General features: G+C 36.3%; 1 protein-coding gene across 2 annotated transcripts in view; it reads left to right on the top strand.

The window, feature by feature from the left end:
• Positions 1 to 24,687, top strand: part of LOC107042839 (glutathione S-transferase) — a 114,510-nt gene that overhangs the window by 85,122 nt on the left and 4,701 nt on the right. For both annotated transcript variants that reach the window (XM_015264041.1, XM_015264040.1), the window contains exons 2-3: positions 4,853 to 5,120; positions 19,665 to 19,832. In XM_015264041.1, coding sequence (XP_015119527.1) covers positions 4,976 to 5,120; positions 19,665 to 19,832 — 313 coding nt within the window. In that variant the 5' untranslated portion in view covers positions 4,853 to 4,975. The remainder of the gene's footprint in view (positions 1 to 4,852; positions 5,121 to 19,664; positions 19,833 to 24,687) is intronic.

Below are 24,687 nucleotides of genomic sequence, written 5' to 3' on the forward strand. Positions count from 1 at the left end.
AGGAACCCCTCAATTTCTCCTACCCCCACCCGATCACGTGATGAGCGCGAAGAATCCAAGTGATTCGACAATTTTTGACTTTCGCATTTTAAAATGGTCCTAATTCCCAATTCCTCAGTCCCAGAAACTGAAACTTGCGCCTCGCGGTCGGTGGATGTGATCCGCGTTGAGCGGCGCAGAAGCCAACATAATCCGATGCTCCCTCAATGCTGTAACATCGGTTTTTTACTGGACGGCCTTGTGCTGCCGATCCATCGGTGAGGTGGTGGGGGTTCGCACGTAGAGGCCTGAGATGCCTGCTGGCGTGCTACGATCGTCTTTCGCGTCCTACGTGGTGTGAGTCTCCCAGACTCGGTGTGTGCGTGCTCGTCGGTGTGCTGCTCCTCAGCTATCGCGCCGTCTTGTAGCTCTCCCCGAGGCTCCGCTCCACTTCCCTCGTCTCGAAGCTCACGTAACCCACGGTGAGCGGGATCGACCGAGTTCGATAGAATGATGGACAGAAGGAAAATAGTCAAATAAAAAAAATAAAAAAAAATTGACAGCTGTGGCTCTGGGTGATCCGACTCCTCGCTGGGGTAAATGACTAATTTTCCCCCCATGATCCGCGGTCAGTTCAGGCGAGGAACAGTACATGATTTTCATCATGTTACACAATGTATAATTCAAAACGAAAAATTATCTGCTTTTTTCGCTGTCAATCGCCCCTCTTAATGAATTCCTACGTTTACTAATCCTACGCCCTAACCACTCGAGTCGAAATTTTACCGGGTCTCCTAACGTAGTTTCAAGGTCCACTGGTGGATTTAGGACGTTCAAAATTTGTTGTCCAGTGTACAGGCTCGAATGCACCGATTCAACCTACTTTTGACGTTAATACCGTCTTTTTTTTTCTATTTTTGCTTCCGAATGGAAGCATTGTAATCGTGCTGTTTTCACATTCTCTAATTTTGATTGGAAATGATGTAGAATGGTCTGAAATGTAAAAATACGAAGTGTGGCGACCATGTCTATCGGTGTCAATGTTCATCGCCACCTTTCCGGTGGTCAAGTTTTGGAAAATTGAGTAATTAATTGGCTAAACTTATTCCAAAAAATCTGAAATTTTGTCAGATTATAGACCTTAACAAGGACTTACTCTGTGCAAAAGTTCAGCCCGATTGATCAAATAGTTTTTGAGAAAAAGCTATATGTTTGTAAATCGTTTTATCGCTAATATCTTCGAAGCTAGTCGCCCGATTTCAATTCTTTTTTCAAAAAATTAATTTCGATGCCTTCTATCTGAATCAATCAAAACATATATACCCGTTCATACAAAGTTTTCGAGATATTTCCGTATTTCTGTTTTTTCATAAAAATCCTTGTAATCACTCTAGCCTGTGCAAAAATTAAGATATCAACTTGAAATTTGGAAAGAATCTTCCTCTCATGATAATAATCCTTCCTATTGGAAATAAGCTCAATCGCATGGGTAGTTTCCGAGATATTCGACTTTCTCTGAAAACCTTTTATGTGCAATGGCTTAAAAACTACGCAACCGATTTCAATTTTTTTTTCTCAAAATATTTGTTTTGATGCCTTCTATCCGAATCAATCAAAACATATATACCCGTTGATAGAAAGTTTTCGAGATATTTTCGTTTCTCTGTTTTTTGATCAGGAGGCAGTTATTTCCACTGACATTGTTGATATCTAATCTGAGCGCGTTTGGTGTTTCCATTTATTTTTCTTTTTACTACAGATCCATTCGGAAACTTACTACCGATGGAATTGGTAGAAATAAAAGAATGAAAAAGAGTTATAATATATAAAGTAACGGTCAGATGGCTTCGGCCAAAAAGGCTCGAACCCCTGCTTGTTTTCAGACTGTACGTTGAAATTAGGTTGAAACTAAACGTATCCCCTCGTTCCTCCACCGTACATTCTTTCCTTCCTTCGTCCCCCCTGCCCTCTTCACACTACCAGTTCCATTCTAACATCGATTAATTGATTAAATCTTGCATAAATTAATCGGTGGAAGAATGGCAAAAATATAAATATTATTAACTCGGTGGAACAAAAATGAGAAAAAAAGAAAAAAAGGATCAGTCCATTGGTTCTCGAGATATCCCTGCTTGTAGTTCTGCCGTGTTTCCTTTCGGTCACCCATCCTTTTTCTGGTTTCACTCGCTACTGCTCAAGCTCAGTGATCGCAGGATATACCGGTATGCTTCTGAGCTGTATAGTTGCTTGTGGCGAGTTGTATTTTTTCGGGTTTATATAAGCGACTAATAAGAAGAAAAATAGGAAAAAACAGAAAGAAAGTAGGCAATAGAGTAATACAGGAAATTAAGAGGAAAGGAGCAGGGGGAGGAGATGAGAGGGATTAGAGTCCATATAGGTCTAAGGCGTCTAAGGGTCGGGCCCTTCATATAATAGTCAGTGAGTGTAAAGAGCCGATAAGTGTAAGAGTTAGTTGAGTCTGAAGGATCACGCGAATCTAAGGGTCAGTTGAACCTAAGGGTCAAGAGAGTACGAAGGGTCAGGCGAATGTAAGGGTCAGTTCAGTAAGGGTCCGATAAGTAAAAGGCTTAGTTGAGTTTAAGGATCAGTTGTGTTCAAGTATCAGTTGAGTTTTTTTTTCTATCGTTATTTTACATTGCTTCGACCCGGTTAGGGTATACTGCGATGATGATCAAGACTTTAAATGGTTAGATCGCACCATTCTACCCGGCCGGGATTTGAAGGTACGGCCGGAACCTTTCGCATGTGAGGCAACGAACTTATCCACTGCACCAAGCCACCGGGCTCATCAGTTGAGTTTAAGGATCAATTGAGTTTAAGGATCAAATGAATCTAAGGGTCAGATGAGTATAAGGATCAGATGAGTATGAGGGCCAGATGGATTTTTTCTATCAATAAGTGTAAAAGCTTCAGCATAGGGCCAAATGGATATAAGGGTTAGCCGAGTCCGAAGAATCACACGAAACTGAGGGTCAAAAGGGTACGAAGGGTCAGGGGAATATAAGGGTCAGTTGAGTATGTGTCAGATAAGTAGAAGTCTCAGTTGAGTTTAAAGGTTAGATGCGTCTTATTGTCAGTGATAGTTGAGTTTAACGGTCAGATCGGTCTAAGGATTAATTGAGTCCGAAGGATCATGCGAATGTGAGGGTCTGTTGAGCAAGGGTCAGATACGCAAAAGCTTCAGTTCAGTTTCAAGGTCAATTGTGTTCAAGTGTCAGTTGAGTTTGTCATCTGACCCATACACTCAACTGACCCTTACACACAACTGGCCCTTAAATTCAACTGACAGTTGAATTCAACTAAGGTTTTTAGTTATCTGACCCTTACAAAACAGACCCCTGGATTCGCCTGACCCTTCGTACTCTTTTGATCCTTAGGCTCAACTCACCTTTAAACTCAACTGCCATTCAATCTCAACTGAGGCTTTCACTTATCTGACCCTTAGATTCGCGTAATCTTTTGGACTCACCCTTATACTCATTTGACCCTTATACTCAATTGATCCTTGTACTCAACTAACCCTTCTGACCCTTGGACCCAACTCACCTTTTAGACGCACAATTGTTTGAACTTCGAACTAATGTTATTAATGTACTAACACTAATAATTTAGTTACGTGAGTCTTCAACACGGTAATGAATTTTTTAATTACCGTCAATAATGACCTCGATACAATCAAATGTGGACATCGAAACTTACAACGTACGTTAACAGATAACAAACGTCATGAACGTTGAGAGTACCATTAATATACGGAGGATATTGAGTGTTTTTCATTGTCCATGGGCCTTCACGTTGAGATAAGTTGACAGTACGGTCAAAATTCGGCGGAGAATTTGGATATCAAAGCTGTGTAGGTTCAAAACGTTGAAACTACGCCGGGAAACCCGCTAAAATGTTGACTCGGGTACTAGACTACCGCGCTGCTACTGTTAAGGGAACTTCGTACTGTCCACATGAATCCGTAAAAATTAAGACGGTGTTTACGGATGTGGATATACTGAAGGATTATAGTGCCTATCGCGTGAAAGACTTCAGTAATATTTCTTTGCCGCAGGAACCCTTGATTTTTTTCTCAGTAAAGGTGCTTCAGTATAACTGACATATCTATCAAGAGGGACGCACTCGTGGATGAAATGATGAAGGCAGAGAAAATCGACGTATTATAGTACATTGTGATATACGAGCGATGACTTGCAAGTTATGAGGAGTGTGTAGTTAGCTGTACGAACCGTTTGCGAGTGCAACATACACACGAGTCATAACCTGCCGCTTATCACCCAAATATCAAAATTTTATGTCGAGGCTAAACTCGAAAGTGTGGTAACGTTTAGGGAGGGGCGGGGTACGGGCGCAAGACGAGGGTCCAGGGACCCCCCCCCCCCCACTNAACTAAATTATTACTGAATGAAATATCATAATTTCTAAAACTTTATAATCGTGTTTAATCTCCATAATCAATTTTATTTGAATGAAAAAGAACTCTTGTACAATTTATTGATAATTTTAAATTGATGAAAAATTACCCTTACCCATTACCCCTCATAGCTCCCGAGATTTTTCAATTGACACAGAGACGTTTTTTCGAAGCAAAATACATGATGTTTATACTAAATTCGAGAATTATCTGCTCGAGCATTGAAATTCTTTATCAAATATAGAAACTAACGCTGATTATTTAGAAAATAAAAAAATGCAGGTTCAAGCTCTTTGGCACAATGTATAAAGTTGCCTCACTTCTCTCAAATACTCCCCTATTTATCGTTCATTCGCACTTTGACCCACTTACACATAGTTCATAACAGCACCAAAAACTTTTGTTCTACTTTGTTGACCACGACATTTATTTTAGAATTGCAGTGGGATTTCAACTGGATTCACGTGTGGTTATCCTCCGAAATTAGAACCTCAGATTACAGTCGAATATCTCTTTCCTCCGGCCTTGGTCTATCCTAGTCAAGAAGAACACAGCGAAATGACAGAGGAACAACCTACCTACAAGCTAATCTATTTCAATGCCCGCGGACGCGCCGAACACATACGTTTCATATTCGCTCATGCTGGCGTGGATTACGTGGATGAGAGGATCCCGAAGGAACGGTGGCCGGAGTCGAAAAAAGGTGAGCTTGAAGAATTTAATATCATCCTAGGAATTTCTTGCATCTGATCGGAAATTCTCTGTAAAAATATTACAAGAGAATGTCTTTGCCTCAGATGAATTTCTCTCATATTGAAATAAAGAAAAAATTAAATGAAAAAATTTCGTTCGCAGAAAATGGTTCAATCACTGTTATTGCTGCGTTGTAGAATGGAATATTGAATTAATTATGTTGAAAGCATCCACGAAATGTACCAAATTGGTAATTTCCATATAAGCTACTACTAATTTCCATAAAATCATGGATCTGTGGTTCTAAAACTACCATGTCTATGTAATCATGGATCTGTGGTTCTAAAACTACTATGACTATGTATATCTATATATCCCTCAGTTTATGGAAACTGTAGCTAAAAACAGGGAATTTGAAAATGCTCCTGCAATGAGACCCTTATACCCGGGTCCTACTACATGTAGGCTGTCATGGCCATTGATCTCTATACTAACTGGATGACTTGTCCTCTGAAGCGCGGTTCAGGCAAATTGAAGGGTCACTCAGAGCCCCTCTTACCGGAAAGGGTACTAAGTTTGGCGTTAGTGCGCATGCGGGGTTCTGGTGGTGCGAAGTGGGGCGTGGTCATTTTACCATTAGGATTGAGAAATGTCCTTCATATTTTACTATTTCAATACTGTACGAAATTCAAAAGAAAACAGATATTCGTTATCTCATTGAGGTAAAATATGTGTTTGGAGACGAAAAGCAAATATGAAGATTGGAGATTGTTCAAATCTATTATATTTCAAAGTCAATTTATTCATATGTACAATTTTCATGTATATATAATTAACTGTGGGCCCGGTTGCAGAGGATTCACTGTTCCGACTGGTTAAATTAATTTCCTCTGCAAGATTTTCCTTCCAACTGTCCAATATTACAGATTTTTATTACTGGAATCAGCAATAAAAGAATGAGGGCTATGTGAATCTCAATTGAATCTCTGGTAATTTCTCGTGGAATGTACTGGAAGCTCAAATTAATCGATCGAAGATTTAGTGAATCAATTTGATGGAATTATAAAAATCCACTGGAAGTAGCTGGTAGCAGGTATATGAGAGATGAGGAGTTCCAAAAACCGAAATACACAGAGTCCTCATTACAGCCTTTATGTCAATTAATCGGCAGTTATCTGAAAAAAATTAATGTGATACGCATTTTATCAGTTGCAGCTCCGTTGATGTTGACTTGCTAATAATCTCAAGTATATACCTATGACAAGCACTATGACATGCTCTTTTATTATGCCTTTTTGCTTCCGAATGGAAGTTATGTAATTGTAATTTTTTTCGATTTCCTAATTTTGGGTGGAAATGCCTAGAAATGTCATGAAACGTGAAGAAATGATGTTTTTAAAAAATGTCTGTATGTATGTATGCATGTATGGTCATGTGTATGCGTATGTCCCCAATTGCCCCCTTAACTCGAGAACGGTTAGCGCAAAGAACTTGAAATTTTGCCTGCTACCTGGTGCTATTGATACTCAAAACTGGGCTAAATTTCAGCTCGATCGGTTTAGCGGTTTCTGAGATACAGCAATTCCTCAAAAATCGTTTTTTGCCGATATCTCCTGAACCATTCGATCGATTCGATTTTTTTTTTCAAAATACTTGTCGTGATGATACCTATCTAAATAGATTAAAAAAAGACCATTACACCCCAAGCAATGTGGCTTTATTCTCGTTTTTTCATTTTTTCGCTGAAATTGCGTGTAAACATGATAACTTGAAAAATAATCGAGATAGAAACTTCAAACTTGGTAGGATTTCAGGTCTTGTGATAACAAAGTTTGGTATTTTGGATGAGTAAAATCGGACCAGTAGTTTTGGAGATATTCAACTTTTTATGTGAAACTGTTTTGCTCAATATCTCAAAAACTGTACAACCGATTTCAACTTTTTTTTCAAAATGTTTGTCTTGATGTCATCTATATGCATCAATCAAAATATGTATACCCCTCTATGGAAACTTTTCAAGATATTGCCGTTTTTGTATTTTTTTGGTCAGAATTCACTCTTGAACATTATAACATGGATTAAAATCAGGGAAACCTTTTGGAACATTGACTACTAGTTAGGATTGTCAAATAACATTCCTATATCCAATTTTAGATCAATATATTCAATAGTTACTGAGATAGAACAATTTATCAAAGATTCTTAAGAAGAAAAGGATCAACGCATCTATATTTAACTGTTCATTTTCACTCTAGGCTGACTTAGAAAGAGCATATCACATAAAAAAAAAATTGTTTTGTCATTTTATAGAAATAGAGAAAATGAGGTAACGGTTTTATGACCACCGCAGCCACACGCTACCCATGTAACCACTAGTATTTCGCATATTTACTTATTCTCACTCCCTATTTATTCTAATCAACTACTTGAACATAAAAAGTAATGATTAAAATTTTTTAAAACAGTAACTCCGCTCTCAAGGTATAATATTATTCAGCTAAATTTCAAAATGTTGCTGCTTCTCTATTTTAATGGGTGGAAGAAAAAATGTACATACATAAAAGGGGCAGAGTCTATGGTACATCAAAAGGTAATGAAATTTGAGTATTGTTGGCCATAACATTCTCAAAAATACCAATCAATAAGTTTTTATTTCTAAGAAACATGGATCGAGTTCCATTCGGAAGCATACTACCAATGGAATTGGTAGAAACTAAAATTAAAGAAAAAAAAATTACACAAAAAGTAACAGTCATGAGTGATCTGTCAAATAGCTTCCGTCATACTACTTGTTTTATTGTTCCTTTTAACAATTAATGATTCATCATCGTTCCATTATACTGAGTGTTAACACGCACGAAAAAATTTCATAGAAATTCCTAGCGAATTCGCTAAACTCTATTCTATTATATTTCTACTGAACTTTTTACTAGTTTTTGGCCGTTTCCATCGAAATGTTCAATAGAACATATTCTATAGAAAAACTCAATAGAATTCTATTTTTCTATGCAACTTGTTCTACAGCGATATTTTCTGTGGAATTTCCTTGGCTCACATTCTCTAAGTTTTTTTTGTTCAATTTTCTTGATGCAAAAAAAAATAGAATGAAAAAAACTTGGAAAATTTCAACCGAGGGAATTTCATAGAAAATATCTCAATAGAATAAGTTGTATAGAAAAATATATTTCTATTGAGTTTTTCTACAGAATATTTTCTATTGAACATTTCAATAGAAATAGCCAGAAGCTAATAGAAAGTTCACTAGAAATCCAATAGAATTGTATAGAGAATTCGCTAGGATTTTCAACTGAATTTTTTCATATCTGAAGATTAATGGTAACAATACGTCTCGGTTAATCAATTGTTTAACCCTCTATTGTAAAAGTCTGCCTGAATAGTACTTTTTTTGAGAATTTTTGTGCAATTGTTGTAAAAATCCGAGGTATTTCTCAATTTGGTTCTCCTTTCTCATTTCAATCAGAATGCAGTAGTCAGTCACGTGACCTCTTCACATCAGTTTTGTTCAGGAAATTTCGCCTTTTCTTTTCAATTGTTTTCCCATTGTTTATCCAAAAATTCTAAAACATTTGAGAACTTTATCAAATTTTTTTTAGAAAACCTCATAATTATTTTGAATTCTTTGGAAAACTCCCAAATTATCCTACATTTGGATGAAAAAGCTAACGATTCTCTAATTTTTGAGGGAACTTGCAAACTTCCTTGAAGTTTCTATAAATTATCCTCTATTCACCTTTTCAGAGATGAATGTTATAAAGAAGCTGAAATATGTATTCATTAATGAATGAATTAATTTCTGAAAATATTCTCTTAATGAGTGCTCACATCGGGAATAAGGCCTACCCTAAAATTTTCATATTCCAAGTGTCAATATTTTCGGATTTGCATTATTATTTCCGGCAACCTTTTCACATTTCTAACGCGATTGCGGCCGTGATATTGGTGGCCCTTCCATTATACCCTTTTTTCCGTGTCAGATTCAATATTTCTTATTTCGATTCATTGTTAGCGGTGAAATTTATTCATTAGCTGTGAAATTTTCATATTGGAATAAATGATTTGCGCATGTGGTAATTCGTATGCTCATTGAATGAGATTTTGATCATAATTACAATGAAATTTCTTCTTGAACATAATTCAAAGAGTAAAGTGCTGGAATTCAATGTTTGGTGATACTCTGGTAAAGGTGTGTGCCAATACTGCTATAATTTTTTTAATTCAATTTACTCGGTAGTTCAATTAATCTGCTGTTTATATTATATTATCAATACAATTTCGTGCCTAGAATATCGTCACCTCATNTACTGCTATAATTTTTTTAATTCAATTCACTCGGTAGTTCAATTAATCTGCTGTTTATATTATATTATCAATACAATTTCGTGCCTAGAATATCGTCACCTCATGTTTTTAGCACCGAATAAAAAATTAAAACTTAAAATGACTGTTTGACTTCTCCATCCTTTCTCATGAATTTAAAATTTATGCTAATGGTTCAGATAATATTACGTAAATATCATCATTTTTGTTCTCTGCTGTTATGGAATATTGAGTCATAGCTTTTTCATCATAATAGAATTTTTTAATTTAGATATTAGTATTATTCGTTCAAAGTAAAAAAATAGATCGTCACTTTCACTGTGTTGCATTCAGATTTTCCTATACTTAACGTAAAAAATGTCAGATAATCTGATAATTCTGGCTATTGATTCTAATCAACGTTATTTGGAGAAAATTTTAGTAAACACAACATTAAGGAAATTGAATCATTCTATTTTCCTCTGACCTAAATGATTTGGATAATTATAATTGGTTTATCAATCGAAAATACAGAGAAATTAGGTACAGAATATTCATGGCTTGAATCAGCATTTAAAAGAAAGTTTCTATCTTCACGCTGTTAAGAAATATTGAATACCGTTTAATTTTCAGTAGAATTTCAATTTTCATAATTTTTCCCTCTCAAACTGAATTAAATGTCTCTGTCCTAAAAATTACTACTGAACTGTCCATGCATGAAATTTAAATTCATTTTCACCAGTAGACTAATGAAATGATTGAAAAATCGCCATTTTCAAAGACTGCGACGTTTTTTCATATAAATAATTCCATAACAATCCATTTTCCATTCTAAAAGACTAATTTTTCCTGAATTTTAACAAATTTTTCCGATTTCAGAACTTCACCAAAAAACGATTTCATGCAAAAAAATTATATTTTTGGAAGGTTGAACTATTTCCATTATTTATTCCTAAGAAGGGAATGTTGAAAAAAGCAAGTTTGTGTCATTCCGTTCGAAAACCCCTGCTAATCCATGCTTTATTTACGATCTTCTTCTAGCCAATTCAATAATATTGAAAATCTTCACATAAAAAGTAGTCCGACTTTTTTTTTCATGGATGAGACAGGCCTTTTAGTTTTACAATAAATATTCGACAGGAATGAATAGAAGCGACAGAATAATTAATAAAATTCGACAAGTGTAATGTGACAGCAGAAGGCCTTCACCTGACGCGGCCTGGGTCAAGGGCTGTCAGGGCTCTGGAGAATCCTTTTGAAGGTTAACAAGTAATTTCGACACTAAATATTAATTAATTGGGCGCCAGTTAATTCATCGATGATTAACAACGTTGACTCGGCTCAGGGAGTGGATGTTGGAAGACCCAAAGATAAGTTAAATCGATAGAGAGAGAGAAAGGAGAAATAGAGGCAGGAATAAAACAATAACTAATTACTCACAATTAATGTCGACAATTCACTGAATATATTATCTCAAACAACTCCTCGGGAATCGACTCTTTCCACACAATATCAAGAACAATAAATAATAATGTAATAAATGATGATACAACACAAAAAATATCGAGATGTACATGTGTGTACCGCCGGGACAAGAGTAAAGCGATGGGCCCTAGGCAGCCTGTTGCGTGACAGCCAATCAATAATTCGGCGCATGCGCTCTCAATGTCGACTAGATTCTTTGGCGCTTGATTTAGTATGGGGTTGTAGATGTCGTCATTTGAATATTTGAATGGAACAATTATTATTGAAATAAATTAAGCTTACGGCGGTTCGTTAGGATTCTCGAAGATATAAAAATTGCTCCGACGTGGAGGGAAAATAATATCTCCTGTTACATGGAGAAAATTCAATATTTTTTTATTTTGTGGTATAAAGTATTGACTTCATTAAACAAAACCTCGAAAAACGAAAATCGAATAAAAAAATTGAAATCAAATATTTTTAGATTTCCAATTTTTTTCATTCTATTATCGACATTCAAGTTTATCTAATTATCAATCAGTCAATCTTATTAGCTCTTAACACTTGTCACAAAAAAAAAATTTTTCATTCCAGTAATTGTAAACAAATCCTTGTGTAGAAAATATATACTGATGTATTCAATGTATGTATACCATGCTTGTTTCTTCTTTTCGAGGTAAGAAATCAAATTTGTAATTCTCGCGCACTTTCTTGAATAGCGCCGTCGCAGTCGCATTGCTCATCCTCATGAAAATTCACATGAGAACTCGCCAAAAATTCTCACCAATGTGCTCCATGAGGCCCATGAGCCTCATAACACTAGTGCATCATAACACTTGCGGTGGCCGCCATGACAGTGATCTCTTTTTTTAGATAGGATATAACAACGTCCACTTACTCGTGAAATGATAAGTCTTTGCACCCTCTTTTTCTTTTTCGGCAAACGACACATTGCACCATTGTTTGTGGGTTCCTTCGTCTCAGAAAACAAATAAAATAAATCATGGATAATTTATACATGCTCCAAAAATTACTTTATGTCATTGGGCTCAATAAAACCGCGATTCTAACCTCGCTTCGCTCGGTTAGATCGCGGTTTTCGGGCCCAACGAGAAAATATCGTATGTCACACGGCGATAAAAACATTATCTGGCGAATGTGATTATGCCAGATTCGCCAGATAATACTTTTATCGCCTGATTACATAATATACTATTGTGGTTATGGAAGAACGGTAAAATTACCATCCCCACAATTTCACGAGAACGTTGACGCACACGCATTGAGGTCTCGATGAGTACCCTGTGCGATGATAGGGGCGCTGGGTGAGCCTTCAATTCGACTCAACTCCGACGTGCTGGGCCCGTTAGAACAAGCCATCCACTTAGTACAGAGATCAGTGGTCGTAGCAATACGCGGTAATTAGTTAATATAGTAACTCCCAATAAATTGTAATTTAATATTAATATTATTACATCAACAAATTTTTCTCGATGAGGGATGTCCGAAACAAGTGGGAAAAGCATGATAAAACCTTAGAATATCAACAAAAACCTTGGAACCTCTAATCTCGACAAGTGTTCAACTCGAAATGACGTACATCACTCTTAGCATTACCCAGAACCACTGCGAGGAAGTGGTGATGCGAGGCCCCGAAGAAGCGATCTAACTCAACACAACCTAACCCTGAGTCATGCAGATTGCAGATAGGATCTGCAAATTCCTCCATCCCTCTTCCTGGGATTATATAAATCAATAGATTGTTGATGAATTTGAAAAAATAATTAAAAAGAAATTAATGGTGGTGATTCTAGGAAACGAAACAAATATGTCTGGAGAGAAAATACTGAGTTATTAGATTTCAAAAATCAATACTCATCCCTAGGTGAAAACCAATCAACTCGTAGGTCCCAGCTCGACCCGGGTGCCTAAAGTGACTGTAATCCTCACATGCGCAAAAGCGTAAGAGGGCTCCTTTGATACCATAACCTTCTACACATAGCGAATATTATTTTTCTAGAGTTGTTGTCTGCATTTTACCACAGAGTACTAAAAGTTGTTATATTTATCCAAGAATATTGTTCGAATTTACATATACTATACTCCAATCGTGTAAAGTAAGTATTTCATTACGAATTCGATGTTTAAAATTATAATCCACCGAACGTGTAGATTATTCTGAGTGGTAGTAGTAATTAAGGATCGCTAAAAACCCAGAAACTCGATCAGGCCTTGGAAAGGAGTAGGTGAACACAAATTTACCCAATTTGGATTCGACCCTTCCGCCTCTTTATCCATATTTCGGCACTAAACGTCCTAGTTTACGCCAAGCCCTCTTCACACCCTGCATGTGCACCATTGGTCCTGTTGATGTGGTAAAATCTGTGGTTGACGCAAACGTGTTTATAATCACGCACCGCCAGACCAACATATCCAGACCAACAGTCAGTGCTTATGCGGGAGCCATGCTTAACGTATCTTTAGATAATCGAGATAAGTGTATCAGCCGTACGATCAGACACCAAAACAACTATCAATCGTCCTGATATCCTATTGCGTGAGCCTAACACCCATTGCTTCGAACATACGGGACGTCCTATTCTGAGCTTACGACCCCCCCAGTAGAGTTCATCTGCTTTAACCACCACACCTCTGCCCCCTAACTTCACCGTATTACAGTCAGCTCTCCACCAATCCAAGACCTCGTTAATACAGTAAATTACACGACATGCTGTCGAGACAGAAGCCCCACTCTCTTCAGAGAGGAACTCCTGTGTGCATGTGTCGTGGTATATGTAAAGGAATAATATTAGAAATAATTTATTTAGATCAGTCTTAAATCCAGAGAATCATGATCCTTCTAAGACACTGAGAGACTCATTACATTTCATTTTTCTCTATTTATGGTGCCCATCTGTAATAATAGTTGTCCTTTGACATCTAAGTAATCTCATCTCATAGTCAGTATACATGTTAGAGTCACTCTGCACAGCTAACCTGAGACTTGATTACACCTCTATCTCTATGGAATTCAATCATTGATTGATTCTCTCGGCAGAGGTTGTAGAAATCTTCCAGTACCATGATAGAAGTCGTTAATGGAGCAAGAAACCTTGAAAAATGCAAAATTGATACTTTTTCTCGCTTTAGAGCTCCCCTTGTAGATTCTCTAATATTCGAGTCTGATACCTAAAATTTGTTCCAATAGTATTTCTCGTGGTGTAGAATTTAATTATTAATGAAATTTCAACTTATGAGTTGGAGCAGTTATATACTCTAATTACCCAATACGTAAAGGTAAACGCTTACGGTAAAAGACCAAGAAAAGTAGCCATTCGAAGTCCAGCAACAATCGTGAACACGTCAGGGAGCTAGTTGAGGAAAAAGAGTTTAAGAAGTTGAGTTTTATTGTAAAGTGACGGGTTGAAGGGGAGTGATATGGAAAAAAACCGGAAAATGTCAACGTAGAAGGAGGAGGACAACGACGTGAAACAAGTTTGTATGGCGACAGCATTTGCGTGTAGATGTGTTCCTGAGAGACGTGTCAACGCTTCTTTTCCTATATTTATTTATTTAAGCTATGTTTATTTATATTAAACTCTCAAAAATAAGGGAATGAAGTCTCATCGATTTGTGGCAGTAATTTGTTGAATAAATTAACCATAAAAATAATTGTGCGTGATATCTGTCACTATCCAACGCACGCCATGTTTGATGTTTCGTCTCTCTCGAAAATAACCTCACTTACTTAACCATTTTACGCTCCACTCACCCGCGCGCCTATCCCCGTTTTGCCCTACTGAGGAGACCCCTTAATTCATACATCATTAATTCCGTTCCATTGTTAATTACAAAAAACAGAACAGTTTTTTTCAATCATTGAAGTGATGATTAAATATAAATTTATATCGATCACAAAAGTGATCAATTCGTGATCGATTCATGAAACCTCGTTTTACGCACATGCCGCGCGTGCTAAAAAGCCGCTCACGAACATCGGGACAACAAAAATATGCTTCATCACTTAATCGAAACTAATTTTCCCAGCGAAAAATACTCCTTTGAGGGAAAATATATGACGAAAAATATTATTTTGACACTGTTACTACGTTCACCTCGTGCCGTAATGTGCCTTTCCGTTTGCTCGTAAACAAAAAATGTCAATTTTTATTTGGTTTTACTAATCGACAATTATTTTACTAATCGACAATTGGTATTAATGCTGACCCCTTTTTTTATAAATAAATAATCACCCATCAACGACTATCAATGAATTAGTAAATTATTAATCAGAATAAAAAACTAACCGATTAATGTATCAACTGTTAATCCTGTTTGATTTTTTTATCAATTATTTAAAGAGGAATTAATTGAATCTGGAAATTTCTGATTAACCCTGATGATGATGACTTTCGGATTAAAAAAAAACAATTATTTAGTCAATGAATCATTTCTATGGAGAGATTTTCAATTATTTACCCAACCATCAATTGAAGACCATAATTATGCAATATTCCGATCAATTTTCAATTTTTCCAAGACCACTTTCGATGCTTCAAACAATTCGTGATCGAAACGAAATAAACTATCATTAAAGAATTGACGCGAGGAATTTTTTGATTATTTCATTATTGGATAATTATCGCTGCATATTACAAAGTTATCCAATAATTCAAACCGTGCAAAAATTTATCAATTCTAAGACTTCGTCGTGGGAAAACCCCTGGACCGATTCATTCCAGTGATATTCTGATATCGTTAATCACAATTACATAATTCATTCGTGAAAAATCCTTGTCTGAGAAATTTTCATTTTTTTCTCCAGGACACTTTGGAAAAACCACTGGAGGGATTCACTTCAAAATGAAATCAGGTCTAAATTACATGAAGACCTTCCGATTGTGTTATCGATCATCTTGATCGCACAATTCATTCGGAAGAAATTGTCACACCCACACAATAGGTATTTCGTTCAGATGGGTTTAAAAAAGTTTTAAACACCCTAAAACATGGAGAAATGGTAAAAAAATCTAATGATTCTTTTTCGAGGTGATTACAGTAACTACTCGGTAGATTGGGAAGTTGTAAATGGTTAATTTTAATGAGCAATTAACTGGATAATTAAATAATCAATCGTTGAAATTATCCATTAATCAGTTTACTAATCATAATAATAAATAATTAATTGTTGAAATAACCAATTAATTTGATATTTAATAACTTTGTAATTGAATGAACAATTATCAANACTTCAAAATGAAATCAGGTCTAAATTACATGAACACCTTTTGATTGTGTTATCGATCATCTTGATCGCATAATTCATTCGGAAGAAATTGTCACACCCACACAATAGGTATTTCGTTCAGATGGGTTTAAAAAAGTTTTAAACACCCTAAAACATGGAGAAATGGTAGTAAAATCTAATGATTCATTTTCGAGGTGATTACAGTAACTACTCGGTAGATTGGGAAGTTGTAAATGGTTAATTTTAATGGGCGATTAACTGGATAATTAAATAATCAATCGTTGAAATTATCCATTAATCAGTTTACTAATCATAATAATAAATAATTAATTGTTGAAATAACCAATTAATTTGATATTTAATAACTTTGTAATTGAATGAACAATTATCAAAGTAATTAGGAAGTGTACGTTATTAATTATTTATGGATTGAAGAATCGATCAGTTTTTTGTGATGGTTGAGAATTGATCCGACAATCAGATAATTGGCTATCCTGATTAATGATTATTTGATCAACAAATTAATTTGCGGTTCTCATTTATGTATGAAATGATAATAGTCATTACTGTAGGCCTGTCATTTGAGTTAATGAGGCAAACAATTATGCAGTTAGCTCCTATTAGGGTCCACGACTCAGTTTTTACCTAAGAGTTCAGGTAGTACAGCCCTGGATATTTCACGAAAATAATCTTTTCAGTCTTATAGCGCCATCAGGTAACGGAAATTGTTACTGATAATTTTATTCTATATGTAATAAATGTATTCGATTCCTACAATACCGATGCTGGTTTATCGGCTTGGCGCGTTGTGGACACTTCGTCCTCGTGGACAGTTTCGCCCGTGCACTATTTCATTTGTGGACAGTTCTGCTGTGCACAGTAGCGCTCCGTGTACAGATCGGTGCCGTGTACAATTCTGACTCGGCGGATGTATCTCCCCCTTCACGTTGAGCCGGCAGTACTACGGTACTGTTCGCGCGCTCGCTACTCGTCTCCTTTCACGTCGAACGTCAACGTTAAGGATAATCGGGCGAGCCCGGAGGGTTAGAAAAAAGCAGCAATTTTTCTCTTATTTTTTACGTATTCTTTAAATGATGGAAAAGGCACGTGCAAAGTTTCAGACTGCTGGGGAACATTGTTAATTTATTATGAATTTTTGAAAAAGTGGTCATTTAACCCATGATCTTATGGAAATAACAAAAAAACTGCAAAACCCAAGGAAAAAAAGCAGCCAAAGTCATAAAACTTTAAACACATTTAGAACATGTGATCAATGATTTTTTGAGTGGAAAAGATTGTCGCCTAGGAGCATTGTTTATTAATAATAGCGAAAAAAGTACTGAAAAATGAAATTTCTGCACACGCAGCCCAAACGAGCAGCAACGTCTCAAGTACCGATCGGATGGGCGTAGCGCGGTCAATTTAAACGTCTCTTGGGAGAGAGCGATGAAGCGTTGTGATTGGAGCTCCCTCGAACCAGTGGTACCAGCTCCTGGTGAAAAACAAAACACTACCGACGATCAGGGTTGGGCATATCTCGCAGATGGAAGTTTATGACGTGACATTGTCAAATTCCGGTAATTTACCTCTGAGGCGTCAAAAATGTCAAAAAGTGTCAGAAAGCTCTTTACAAGGAAGCTAAGCTAAAAAGTCACAAGGGTCAAAAGTGAGAGGGACATCGGCCGGAAATCATTAAGATCACACGATCACGAGGGTTATCCTCGCGAAGGTTGAACATCGCAAGGGTTATGCCTTCTTAGGGTCAAACATCGCAAGGGTCAAACAACGCAAGCAATCCTTCAATCTGAAGGGTGAAACTAATAAGAGGGTCAACGGGGGACGCCAGGCGGTTCAATTACAAGGTTCCAACGGTCATAAAGTTTAAACAAAAAAAGCAAGTAGGTTCACAGGGGTCAAACAGGTCACTAGGTCACCGCCTAGTTATCCTGATTGACCCTTATGATTTACCTACTTTGTGATTGTTTCTTGATCGTTTGTGATTTTCCAGCTTGCCTGCGTCTTAATTTTAACTCTTGTGATTTTTCAACTTACCTCTCCTGTAGGCAGAACAATGACAAGGGTGGAATGATCATGAATTAAGAAAAAATAATTTGAAACTATTCCATTTGGTCTTTGTTGTTGCTTATGATCTTTTGACGCTCGCAAGTTATGATTGTGACGTTTGACCCTCCCAAGTTATGATTGTCACGTTTGACCCTTGCGAGGTATGATCTTTGCGACGATTGACCCTCGCGAAGCATAACCTGAGTGGGTACGATTTTTTCGAATTTTGACCCTTGTAACTCTGACAGGCGGTATTCTCGGTAAAAATCTCCCGGTTCTCCAAGGTGCTAATAGATGGCGCCACAGGTTTTTGACAGGTCAAAAAGCCGACAACTCGCCCGGGTAATTTACCTACTTTATGACCGGTCAAAAACCATGTAATTTACCTAAGGTAATTTACTTGCCCAACCCTGCCGACGATGTTGCCACTTTTTCGCATGGATTAATATTTTTTCATTTATAAAAAAAAAACAATCTGAAAACCATGCAATGCGTGGAACAGATACAAATAAATTTGATTAGCTCCAAAAATAATTTTTAACCGGAGATACTCCCTAATATTGCCTGAATTTTGAATCCGAATGGGAAAAATATTTTTGTTCAGCGATTGGTTTTCTGCAGGAAAACAATAGAAACCCCTCCGCCTCACCTCCTACATTTCCTCCTCGCCCGATTATCCTTAAACAGTAATCCCTTGTAGTTACAATTATACTAGATTCCAAATTAAAAGTCACACTGAAGTAATCCAAAACAGATAGCTCTGATGAAAAAATGTTTCGAACAAAAGTTGCATCATTACCATTGACATTGACGATACGATTTTTTGAATTTCGATGGAACCTTCGTGTACACGGTAAAAAATTTGGTGTTAAATTGACACAGATCGGTGTCCCAATGAGTCCACAGCGTTTTTGGTGTGGAGTTGCGGTGTTAAAATTACACTGCGCCATAGGACACCGCATGTCAAATCTGGTGTTAATTCAACACCAGTCGCTGTCCTAGGAAGTCCACACCGGATTTTTTACTGTGTAGCAGCGAATCATGACTAATCATAGAGAAGATAACTCCCTGTCCTCTGTTAAGATCGATCGAAATGATCGACCAATTCGAGAACAAATCAAAAGATGACATTGAAAACAATCATCTATAATAGACCAACTTTATGATAGCGAATTATTTTCGATAATTCTATTTATCAATAAAATGTAAACTCAAAGTTTTTATTCTTTCAAAAATTGGAAATTCACAAAACATTTTGAAGAGTTACTCAACGTCTAACAAACTTCACTTCCTCAAATTTTATGATAGCCACATATTTGATCAACTACAATGTAATACTACAATGTAATAATCTAAAAATAGTCCATTCAAAATATTGTTGTATTGTCATGTGGAAATACGTCCAGTGCTTCCAACAATTCCGAGCGATTCAATTTGACTTTTTCTGTTTATCAAATTAAGCGATGCCGTATGGAATGCTACCAGTACTCGAGATAAATGGAAAACCCATTGCCCAGAGTAATGCAGTAGCTAGATACCTCGCCCGGAAATTCGGCCTGGCAGGACAGAACGAGTGGGAGTCCATGCTTTGTGATGTTCTCGTTGACACTCTCGGGGATTTGAAGCTAGGTAAGCTACCACAATCAGCATCAACTTCTCTGATTCCAGCGAAACAAAAATTTAAACCCTCTAATTCTCCTTGCTTGGGCTATTATGCGGTCAAATTTTTAACTCCTCTCAAAAAAACAAATTCTCAATTACTCCCCACTATGCCAACGTTCGAGTGCTAAATGCACTCCTCATCAGGGCATTATTTGTTTTTATCTAATTCATACTATCACCATTCACACTACTAAACTCGCAATCTCCTATCACAACTGCTCCGTCTAACCTGAAGTCACAAGTGGCCATCGTAAAGAAAAAATACTTCTTTTTTTTTCTTTTTTTTTTCGATGGCCACTTGTAACTTTAGGTTAGAGGTAGCAGTTGTGATAGGAGATTGCGAGTTTAGTAGTGTTAATGGTGATAGTATGAATTAGATAAAAATAAATAATGCCCTGATGAGAAGTGCATTTAGCACTCGAAACGTTGGCATAGTGGGGAGTAATTGAGAATTTGTTTTTTTGAGAGGAGTTAAAAATTTGACCGCATAATGGCCCAAGCAAGGAGAATCAGAGGAATTAATACAAGCGGTCCAAAGAGGAGTTTGATGAAAAATTTAAATCAATTTCCCGGAGAAAAATTCTATTTGCTAGGAAACACGCACCAACTGAGTAATAAGTATTAAAATCCTGTTCGAACTCGGGAAGAATACCGGGCATTTCTGACTCGTTGCCTTGAGTATTCGGAAACCTATGTCGAGTATCGATTTCACCCGAGATGTGTCAAAACGCTCCCTGAAATTAGTCCGTTATTCGTCACCAGTCGAACGTATCAGTGCGAGAAAATTATCATTGAACAATTATCTTCTGTAAAATCATCGTGAATAATTATCTGCCAAAATTATCGTGTAAATCAACTTGTGATAAAATGCATCTTTAATTAATTAGTTATTCGAGTCACTAAAAATGAGTATTTTTCTTTTGTTTATGCGACATTTACTAGTGTAAATTCATTAAAACTTCAACACGGATTTCCAAATATTCATCAAAGACATTTTCGTTCAGTTAGACAATCACCAGGAGTTTACTGTGATATTAAAAGTGCACATTAATTTTTTCGTGATTAAATTGACTTGGCTTCGGTCTAATTACGGGTTTTTTCTTTCTTAAGAGGGCACGAGAGTAAAAAAAAACTACAGAAACGCAGGCAAATCTGAGCTCTACAAATTCTCTTCAATTGGATGGAATTCTGAGGCTCAAAAACTATCAGCACCAAATCCTTAATACTTCGAAAATGTTATGGAACAAGTTGAGGGTGGTCTGAGGAGGATCAATATTTTTTTTTAATGTTGAAAAGTACGAGGTGGCTGATGACAGCTGTGAGCGCCGCCATCTTGGAAGTACCTTGTGGTCCAGGTAGGGGGATCCAAGCATCATGGCGACGACCAGACCTGTCAACCACCTCGTATTTTTAATCATTTATTAAAAATATTTATCCTTCTCACACCACCCTCAACTTGTTCCATAACACTTTCGTGGTGTTAATGATTTGGTGGTGACCACTTTTGAGCCTCGGAATTCAGCAAACGACGAGAATTTATGGAGCTCAGATTTGTCCGCATTTCGATAGTTTTTTTTACCCTCGTGCCCTCTTAAGACCAAATCTCCCAACCTGCCTTTAATTCTCTCCACGAATATCCTGAATTTCATCGAACTTCCCCACCCGGGTAGAAATTCAACCGGGGGTTCAGCCGCAACTCGGGTGAGCGCGAGCTCAGCCTCGGCTTGCCGCTTGACCCGAGTTCACGCCGCGACACGCCGCTCCATACCGGCTCACAGTCGAACGCTCATCAGACGGCATAACCTGGCACTTGAGTTTGAGCTGTGGCTCAACGCTTAGAACTCAGCTCCGATTGAGTCGTGTCGTTTCGAGTGGAGGGTGGAATAGAATGATATTTATGCATTTTTAGAATATCGATTTAAAATTTGAATACTTTGGAAAATCAAGAAAAACCGAGCGGAAAAAACTTAGAAATCTTACGCCTAAGAAAATCTATAGGAACATAAAAACCTATTTACTTTCTTGCACCAAATTTTACCTTAACAAAAAGACTCTATGAAGTTGCATAATCGCCTATAGAATCGGCGCAAGAAACGAATAGAATTCTAATAGAACTTCCAGAGAATTCTCATAGAATTCCAATAGAAATTTAATAGAAAGCGCTAGGTTTTTCTGTTGAATTTTTTCATGCGTGTTATTTTGGCATACCTGTATTCAACATTTCCCTAATAAATCGTAGAATATTCTTAGAACTCGTAGGCCTATCGAAAAATGAAGAATATCCTCTCCTGTAGCGTTGATAATTAATAATAAAGGTTCGTTAACGTTTTTCAAGTGATTATTTTTCTTGATTTTGTTTGTTGTATTCGCGAGAAAAAAGAAAGTTTTGACTACGTTTCAGTGAATTGTTCTACCTTGTATTTTCAGATTAATCCCATTCGATTAGTTAATATCACGTTATTTCTGATGAGCTTGTGATTGTTCATCTGAAAAAGCATGCCATCTTCACATTTATTCGATTGTTTTTTCGCTCAAATCACGATGCCATCGGACCTGTCAAATCATTATTGAGGTTAAGTACACTGGGATTGAGTAATTGGAGATGAACCTGAGGTTGAACAGTGGCCATTCAACTAAAGCCCGGGGAAGCGTTTCGCGTAATAGTCTAACGCTGGGCTGTGAGCGCGTGACGCGGCTCAACCTCGGGTACATGTGACGCGCGTAGAGTTTATCCCAAGCTGGGGCGGAGTGGCGTATTTCTAGCTGGGATACGGATTCCGAGGCGAGCTCGAGCGGCGTGATTTCTACCCGGGCATACGGAAAAATATATATTTTTAAAAATATATTTAAAAATATCTTATATTTATTAATATTTATTTATACTCTTCATAAATTTGAAAAATGTATGGAATTGGCCCAGATTATATATATATTTTTTATGGGGGTCATCATATTTTCAATACTAATGCTTTTTTTGAAGAAAGGATATGAAAATGTCCCTAATTGAGAGTGAGGTAACATCGGCCTTATAGCTGAAAGGATAATAAAAACATGAAAATTTAATTTTTTTTCTGGAGGCCAAGATCTAGAAAAAATACGAAAATAATTAGCAATAATGCAGCATACTTAGATAATTTTTCGTTTTTTTCATTATTTTGAATTTTCAAACGAAACGCCTTGACTTCTTAAAACTCAGGAGCAATCTCATGTCTCAAATGTCATGGAAATTAATTTCTAGTGAAATGCAGAAAAACGTTTTGTGTCCAATTCTTCATGAAACGATGAATATCTTGCGTGGGAAGTAGGGTGATGAAAAATTGTCTCCGGAGAGAGCCAGGGAAATTCCCTGTGCTATACTCTATATGACAATCCATTTCGCCCGAATGATCGGGAAATATTCAAAGATTCAATTTTGAAACTTTGAAAAGTGTTTTCTATTTTTCTTTCACGATGTGAAAGGAGAACTATTGCAGAGTCTCTCTACTGTGATCAGCTATGTTGAAAAATGTAGAATCGTATCCAGTAAAATAGTCAGAAATTAAAGAGTGAAATATTTATTGGAGTAGTATGAATACATTGAATACATTGTGACTCTTAAAGATTATTTGAATCTTTTTATTAAAGTTGATACGAACAGAAACATCCATTTGTGATTGCAATTAATATGTTGAATGGAGAAACAAATAAAGTGAAATACATAATTTCTACATTTTCTTTTCCACATGTATGGAAATGATTTTTCTATACAACTTATTCTATCGAGATATTTTTTGCTTCCGAATGGAAGCATTGTAATCGTCCAAATTTAAGTTTTCGATTTTTTGTGTTATATCAACCCATTATGATCCAAAAAATCCGAAAATGCAATTTTTAGACCGCGTTCGTACGTGCGTACGTATGTATGTACGTATGCAACAAACTTTTTCTTCAATTATTCGGCAGTTCAACAATGGAATTCAATTTTTTTTTCTCAAATGTAGGTCTTACTGAGCCTCATCTACTACCATTAATTGAAATTCAATTCATTAATGCATTTTTAAAATTTTCGAATTTTTTCAAAAATTGTTTTTTTTACGATAACTACAAAAATGTTTCAAATTCATTAAATAACGGCTTAAAAAATTTGTTGAGATGCCCTTTCGACCGAGTTCGAAGATGAAGACGATAGCAGTAATCGTCACTGTGATTTTTGTGAAAATTTGCAAAAAAAATTTTTTTTTTCAAAATCTGAATTCCACAGACACTTTGGATTCCTGGCTTCGAATAAATGGTATCATGGCTTGAAATGTTTGCATTGATGCCCTTAAGTGGAAGTTGAACGATGGTTACGATAACTGCCTCCGTTGATTTAATTTTTTTATGATAATTTTCAGAAATTTCAAATGTTCCATCAGTTTCCCCGAAAATTAGCTTTTTTATGGTTTCTTCAAATGTGATGTTTCAAACTCAATCAATTATGAGTAAATACATTTTTTTCAATGATATTCTGTTCAAATTTTGTTATGATATAAATAGTATCATTCTTTCATTTGATTTATACAAGAATTAGAAGGAATTAGAAAGAAGCCATTTGTAATAGCTAGAAAACGATTCAATGAAAATATAAAAGCGAAATGAAAGCATGAAATGTAGCTTATAAAATGAATGCTACAAAGGAACAATGAGAGTGATGAAAGAATAATAAAAAAACAAATAAATAAATAAATAAAAATTCTATAAGAGGAAATAATAATAAAAATAATAAAAATTATAAAATTCAACTGAAGAGAAAATTTGACACAATTGATTGAAAAGAAACTTATTCAATTTAATGAAATAAAGT

Source organism: Diachasma alloeum, unplaced genomic scaffold, assembly GCF_001412515.2.
Source record: "Diachasma alloeum isolate Michigan unplaced genomic scaffold, Dall2.0 Dall_scaffold_00528, whole genome shotgun sequence".
In the NCBI taxonomy this organism is placed as follows: Eukaryota; Metazoa; Arthropoda; class Insecta; order Hymenoptera; family Braconidae; genus Diachasma; species Diachasma alloeum.